The following is a 7,633-nucleotide window of genomic DNA, read 5'->3' as shown; positions in this document are numbered from 1 at the left end:
TTATTATTATTATTATTATTATTATTATAATAATATAAAGGGATAGGGGCCATTTTGCAGAATTTAATTCTGATTCTGTTGCTATTACTTCTAATTACACTTTGAATGCAGGGCTTTTACTTGTATAAATGTGTTATGGGGTACTTGTAATTTCCTAAGTAAATTATTGGGCTACTTCTTCCTACAATCTATACTTATAGATATGCTGTATAAATAAAGCGTTCAATTTAACTTTATTTGCAATTTGTAGTTCAACCGTCAGGGGGCGTTTTAAAACGTATTCCTCACTTCACTTGCGTGTTGCCTCACGCACTTGAATCTCGTCGTGGCACGCTGGAAGGAAAGACTCGACTGAAAAATGCAATAATTGTGGCTAAACACTTGCAACATGAAGAAAGTGTTTACCGCGGAACAAATTTCGGATTGGTTCACCTCGGCGACGACGTTTGCTAACATTAAACTCACAGAAGAGGTGGTTGAAAAAAATGTCCACGAAGCATCGTCGAAAGAGACCAAGTGGGAAAAACCGAGGTAAAGTTAGCATGCTAGCTGGCATGAGCTTCATGCTAGCTAGCATCCTTGGATCCTAAGTTACCTGACCTGTTACAGACAAAATATTTCAAGCTACAGGTGTCGTTTCCTCTATCATAGTCACAAACCTAGACTGGTAAATCTTTTTGAAAAATAATATTGCACATAAATGTTTTTGGATGGTTGCAGAGTTGTAGCTAGCTAAACTGTGTAAATGGTTTACTAAATCTTACAACATTAACTCTTGCAGCATTGTATATAATATTAGCTTCATAATAGCTGAAAATATAGGCGTGTGTCATTAAAAAGAAATCTGACTCAGCTTGACAGTATTAACCGAAAGACCTGACAAAAAGTATAAATGAGGTTTCCAAAGTCAGGATATGTTAACTACTTTACAGTAATGCTTAAATATTATCTAAGTTTTGAAACTGAGGTGAGATTTGGGTGTTTTTGTATGTTTTTGTTTTTTTAATTTCCCACAATCTTAAAATTGACAAAGCTGCGTTTTCAGTAGGACGTTTCAGTACTCAAGTTTTAATTTATTTAGACTAGCGTTATAACACAAACACCAATTGAAACCCTTAACTAATGTGTATGTCCCCGGATATCTTAAACTCACAAATTATTAAAAAAAAATTAAATACATAAGGAAATGACCTCAGTCTCCAACCTGGGGGTCACAGGAAGTTACAAAAAATATAATTCACATGTTTATTTTGTGAGTTTGTAATCTGCTTTTTTAAGTTGACAAATACTTGATAGTAAAATTAATTTTTACCTGTTTAGAGCTCTAAAACCTGTTCACATCAATCAGTCTAAAGGGGAACATCATTCTGGTTTATTTGTTTGAAGCTCGTAGACATTGTCAGCCTGTGAGGAGCAGTTGCAAGTAGACATTGCTTCACTTTAAAAACGAGCAAGCCACAAAGGCTGGCACCTATTGGCCCTCATGACATTACTCACACCACTTGTATATACACCTTTGAAATACATGCCCACTGTACAAAGTTTAATTGAGGGTTATTGTCAGGACCACAGAAAACCAGTCAGTCAGTAGGGATAACATTTTTTTTTTTTTTAAAAGCGGGTGTTAAACTTTTGTAATGAACGTGTGATCGGGTGCTCGGCATTAATCACTTCTAGCTGCCTATAAACTACTACACGCATAGTTAACACTTGGCCAAGAGCAAGAACTACATGCCTGTTCCTGATTGCCTGTTTGTGTGAAGGGAAGTCCTACAGCGTTTGTTGTTACTACAAACTACAATAGTTGAAGAGTTGTCACCCAGCAGAGCATGTAGAGTTTAAGCTCAAAGCGGAGAGAGAGGAGGTAAGCTAAAAAGGCGTCACCCAAATGCCAGATCATAACACAAGCAACGATAACTAGTCATTTTGGTGCTTATTCTTAACTGTTGTCGCCACCTGATGCTCACTTTATCGCCATAGATGGATTTAGAGTAGTCTATATCCTTGACTTTCCACTTCCAGGATTGATAAGGTGCAACAGAAAATTCAGCTGGATGCACTTATTTTTGCTGATTTCTATTTCCTTCCGCTTTCTTTGTTTTTTTAATTTTAAAAAGCGGTGTTTTTATGAGGACCATGGTTGACTACTCCACAGATCTCTGCTAGCTAGACTATCTGTCACATTGGAGTTTTCTCTCGCACTACTATTTTACTGCGGCTCTGTGCAGAGCTTAGTGCCGCCCATGACGATTGTGATTGGTTTAAAGACACGCCAATAGACCAGAGCACGTTTTTCTCCCAACCTCCTTGTGTGGATGGTCTGTCAAAGCAAGGCTACTTTAAGAGTGACACACCATTGTACAGCCAGTTACACTACCACCTGGTGGAGATCCCAATACACTACAAACAGGCAAACTGGTCAATTCTTTACACGGCTATATTAGCGGCTGTAACTAAACAAAACAACACGAAAATAATTGTCATTGGCCCTCTAATGACAAGTATTGCTCACTGATGATCGACAATCGATATCTGAGGCTGAAAAAACGTGATTGGGGCATCTTTACATGATATATCTGCAACTAATACATATAGTCGAGTTCATGCATTTTGACCCCATGTTGTGGATGTCTTTTCCTTGTGTTGAACACAAAAACTACAGCAGTGTGTTGTCTCACAGTGTAGTGCTGTACGTCCCTATGGGTCTGAGAGAAACTGGATAGTAATATGGAAGGTCCCAGTTTCTGTTGGACCCTGCTAATGAACCAGAGTGCCGCATGGCCCGATCCACGTATCCAGAGATCGTTGGGATCTCCTCCCTTGGTTGGTCTCCACAGTTGGCGACAGGGGGTGTTACAAAACCCTGCTTCATTATGTAGCGGCTGGTCCAAGCTTCCATTGGTCGGAGCTGTGCTGGCTGCACTGAGAGGTTGTGCTCTTCATCATATTCTTTTTGGCTCAAGTCCCTTAGCACCTGCTTGAAGACAGACGCCAGCTCCCAAGGACTAATGTTATTTGTGGCAAGCACTTCACGAAACCTGTGGAAAAATGCAACAATACATTTAATTTAACACTTGCTGTAGTAGCAAGGATTTGCATCAAGAAAGTGTCAGTGTCATACATTATCTAATGTAAACTGGAAGAAAACAAAAATCCTTTGAGTGAACCAGAGAGACAACGACATTCAGGAACTTCTGTTGCTAAAGACTGATGGCAAATTCATTAGACAAATTCAAGGAACAACAAGAAACTTGGTTGTATATGACTAAATTATAAACCCTGTGGTGTAATTTGTGTCATAATAACGAGGGAGAGAGGTCTACTGTCTTTAAATTAAGTTTTACGCTATATGGCATACTTTAATTTGTTTATTTTGTAATGCGTAAGTAGACATTTTAAAAGACGTGTTTACGTACACAAGTTATGTCTCAAGTTGTTTTGGTTTGGCCTCCTGTGGACCTAATGCAAAAAAATAGGTTTGAATATCTGCGTTTTAGTAGAAGGAATATTATAACTTAATCATTGACCAATTTTCACAGCATTATACTAAGTATGTTCTTCTTAAGTAAAGTGGTTATGTAAGCACACAGTAGTGACCCAGTAGTGAGTTCATTGGGAAATGAGTAAGTAGGTCACAGTGCTCAACCATGTAGAACAATGTTTTTTATATTATTATGGCTAACTTAGAGATGATGAGTGGAAACCCTGGCAGTCTGGCTTCACTAAGTTACAGGGCATTCTTCACCTTCACATGTTCACACATCACTATATTGCCTGCTTCTGTGACAGTAACGCATATTGTCTTTTTTAGCAGCTTGCCCTGCCTCCCTATCCCCTTGGGCATTCTCTGCTTTGCCTGCTGTCAGGCCTTGTGTTGTTGCATTAGCAGCTAGCCACAGTTGACAGCATACTAATGTAAGGACGGAGCATGGCATTGTTACTACCAAACACCTAGATAGTACGGTGGCTGCGTGGCTGGGTGGGATCTGGGCACACAGGAGCTCCAGCTGATGTAGCTCTGATGTGGGGATGAAGGTCCGTAACCTTGGGTACTTCTGAAACCAGTGGAGACCCACAGTTTCCCTTGCAAGCTGCTCACGTTCTTCCACATGCCACAGAAGCTCTCTGATCAACATGTGACTAGGTAAGACCCTTGAGGTCTTTAGAGGTGCTTCATCCTGAGCCTGCACTCTTTTTTTCGTGGGTCCATTTCATCCAGCTAAACAGGGGCATGGCAGTCAAAGCAGACAGTCCTGGAAAACTGAACAAACACAAATTATTTGTTATTCCGGGCCATGAAGCAATGGCTTCCCCACAGCACTGTTAACACATTTGAATATGTTGGAATATTTGTTTTTTCAAATCAAGTGCTAATTTATCTCTTAAGTTGCAACGACAAATGACAAAACAGCATTAGACCATGCGAGGAACCGCCCAAAGGCAGATGCAAAAAAAACAGAGGGAAATGGTGGCAATATTTCTGACAGTCTTGCGCTTGTAATGCCATTATCAGCTTAAAATACCACAATGAACAATGTGTGAGAATATCTCAACGTCAGTTTCATTTCATCCATAATTGTGTTGCCCTATTAAAAATTAATATTTTAAAGTTGATGGTGAATAATGATCATCTCTTAAACAATCTGACCTCTAAAATCTGATGTGATTACAGTACTTAAACAGCTATCAGTCTTCATGTGCATGAATTAATTATCATACTAACATCTGGCTAAAAATTTAAAGGAAAGATCTGTACTTACTTACTTGTGAAAACTGCGCCGCTGACGCTTTTGTGAGATATTCAGCAACTGAATAGAAAAGATGAGCTTTTAACAAAGTACAGCCTCCAGGTCCTTGTCTCCATGGGTCAGTTCATGTAAACTTTATTCCTTCACTTGCTGTCAACAATGTCCCTGGGTGTCAACTGCCTTCAAAGGAACACATCACTTGTGTGTCAGCAGCAATCCTCCGATGTCTTGGTTGTTGGACGCGATTTTTCCTTTTTTGTGTTGTAGTTATTGTCTTGTCCCTATCGTCTCTCCCACTGCTCCTGTCATGCAGACTTTTCCAGTAGAGTTAGTCACACACTGCTAACTGACTAAGAGCTACCACCTCTCCTCTCCCTTCACCCAGTCTTCTATGTGCAGTTTGTTGTAAGGTCAGCTGCTTTGTAGCGTGCACAAAATGTGTGCATTGGAGAGAAAGGAAGAGGACGAGAGTGCATGTTTGTTGCCAAGCCATGTGTGTTGTATTTGAGCTCCTCTTAGTACTGTCAGGGTTGATGCCTGCTGTTGCGATAAAATCCTCCCCCTGCTAAGAGAGAGTGAGAGGCAGAGATAACTGGAAAGCTCTCCCGGCTACAGGGCTGTGGAACTAGTTGAGCTGACCAGAGGCAAAGATGAGATGAAGCATGGGACTCAAATGAGCAAAGTTTCATGTGGTACCAAACAAGGCCTGACATTGGAAGTGGGACTTGCTGCTGTCATTTTCCCCTACTGTAAACTTACATTTTAAGTTTACTTTTAATGATGACCTCAGTGTTACTCAAATTAAAATTAGTGATTTCACAAGTGATTATGAAAACAACTTAATTTTTTAAAAATGCCCGAATTATCAAGTTGAACAAACTTTCTTATTCAAATCAACAGCAGAGTGGTCATAGTGGCGGACATGTTTATGTGTACCATTGTAATGGCAAAGAACTGGAACTCTTGTAGTGGACTAACTTCCACATCAATTTGTTTTTGTGCATGTCCGTTGCCTTGGTGCTGGAGAGGAATTGAGAATTGCTGTATTTAATTGCTTCTTATTTCTTATTCTTAAGTCATCAAATTATGTTAATAAAATATTAGGCCAAAACAGAGTTCTCAAACAACATGTTGTCACCATAACATATTAACAACCCTCACCATTTTCTTTTGAAAAAGTCAAATGACCACAGCAAACTGTTTGTCTGTTCTACTCTTATTCTTATTTAGTTAAGTTCAAACACTTTATTAATCCCAATGGGCAATTAATTTGCAGCTTCCCAGTCCAGTCAGTTTTAACAAACACTCACCAAACAATAGTTAAAAATGTTAAATATGCCGTAGGAAACGGGCTAAATATGATAACTGGTACCTAAAAGCATTAAATAAAAGCAATACGAGACGATACATAAAGGCAATGAACAACAACAAGCCTATGTCTCTGTGATAGACATCATTTAAGATGAGCAATGTTTGTGTTGAGCAGCCTGTATAGCAGAAGGAATAAAAGACTTAGAATAGTAATTAGTTCTCCTCAGAGGCACATTATACTGCTGACCCGAAGGCATTACAGAGAATCTCTGTAGAGAGAATGGTCTGGTTGGCTGATAACTTTCCTTGCTTGCTCAGCCACTTTTTCTCCCAAAGGAAGCCCAAGTCCCTCTGCTGAAAAATAATCTTGGAGCAACCCTTCTCTATGCTGTCTAGGTTGTTTTTCTCCTTCAAGCACGACCCACTAAACCAGCAGAAAAGAGAGCTAAAAGCCATTCAGCCAAAAGTTACATGAAATAGTATCACAGGCGTTAAACAAGTTAAGCTTCTTTATGAAATGACAGCTGATTCTAGCATATTCACAGCGCTACACTTTATTACATTCAGACATAAAACATAGCACCGCAGTTTCTTCATGAATCTAAAATGGATCCAGAATCTAAAAAGCATTTGATTAAAGCTGCTATGAAGCACTGCCCATAAACTTTAGCCAATCCTATATCCAATATCATGCAACAGAACAATGAACAATTTTTGAAGGACATGTTGTGTATTACATAGAGAAGGAAAGTAAATAGATTGCTGTATGGTCTTTGAGTTGCATTTCCTTTTTTAATGAGAGGGGAAAATAGGACAAAAAGGCTGGAATTGCTTAAAATTGCTTTTATTTTGTTTCAGCCCATCAAAGGTTCCTGATGAGGGCGTGACTCTGAACTCTGATGGAAGGTGGTTTCAAAAACCAGCTGGAAGTGAGTCTTAAACTTTGTTAGCTTTTTCTTATCACACATCATACTCCTTTACGTTCTTAGATATACAGAAATCTGCCTGCTGCCCTAATCAGTTTAACCCTGTTTCTTGTGCATCCAATTCTGTATCCTTAGGTACTGCTCCTCCTCCTCCACTTGCCAGCTATGAGTACCCCAGCTTGCCCATAACCAAAAACAGACAAGAGGTAAAATGTACTATCCGTACACCGCAAACCACTGAGCCTGAAGGTGTAAAAGTACTCTCTAATTACTGTAGTACTTTCTCTTTTTGTCTTGTTGGAGTTTAACTGAAATGACCATTATGTCCTCAGGACATTGGAGCACTTAAGATTTAACTGTTTGCTCAAGATCAACTTAATGTCATTTTATGTTGCAGAACAACAGTAAACTTTAAATCTACTGGTCTAAATATTTCTATTGTCTAAAAAAGAGTAGTATGTAAATATGTTAGCAGCTCATGGAGTCATTTAAGATGCACTTTCTTAATACAGATTATAAAGTTTGGACAAACCAGTTTAGCACACCCATCTGCGGTACAGATTATTTTTAATTGTAGGTTATTTCAGTGATATGGTACCGTGTGTGTGTGTGTGTGTGTGTGTGTGTGTGTGTGTGTGTGTGTGTGTG

General features: G+C 39.2%; 2 protein-coding genes across 3 annotated transcripts in view; one reads left to right on the top strand and one right to left on the bottom strand.

Moving 5' to 3' along the window:
- The first annotated feature begins 292 nt into the window (after nt 1–292).
- Nucleotides 293–7,633, top strand: part of tdrd9 (tudor domain containing 9) — a 30,618-nt gene continuing 23,277 nt past the window's right edge. For both annotated transcript variants that reach the window (XM_032500429.1, XM_032500430.1), the window contains exons 1-3: nt 293–531; nt 6,918–6,988; nt 7,121–7,191. In XM_032500429.1, the coding sequence (XP_032356320.1) occupies nt 389–531; nt 6,918–6,988; nt 7,121–7,191 (285 nt within the window). In that variant the 5' untranslated portion in view covers nt 293–388. The remainder of the gene's footprint in view (nt 532–6,917; nt 6,989–7,120; nt 7,192–7,633) is intronic.
- On the bottom strand, nt 1,871–4,260 carry rd3l (RD3 like). The gene is given in 3 exon segments (XM_032500435.1): nt 1,871–3,038; nt 3,952–4,196; nt 4,198–4,260. Coding segments are annotated over 3 exon segments (645 nt in total). The 5' UTR covers nt 4,234–4,260; the 3' UTR covers nt 1,871–2,674.

This window comes from Etheostoma spectabile, chromosome 20 (genome assembly GCF_008692095.1).
Source record: "Etheostoma spectabile isolate EspeVRDwgs_2016 chromosome 20, UIUC_Espe_1.0, whole genome shotgun sequence".
Lineage (NCBI taxonomy): Eukaryota > Metazoa > Chordata > Actinopteri > Perciformes > Percidae > Etheostoma > Etheostoma spectabile.
Note: the sequence above shows the minus strand (reverse complement) of the source record. Positions and strands in the feature narration are given on the sequence as shown.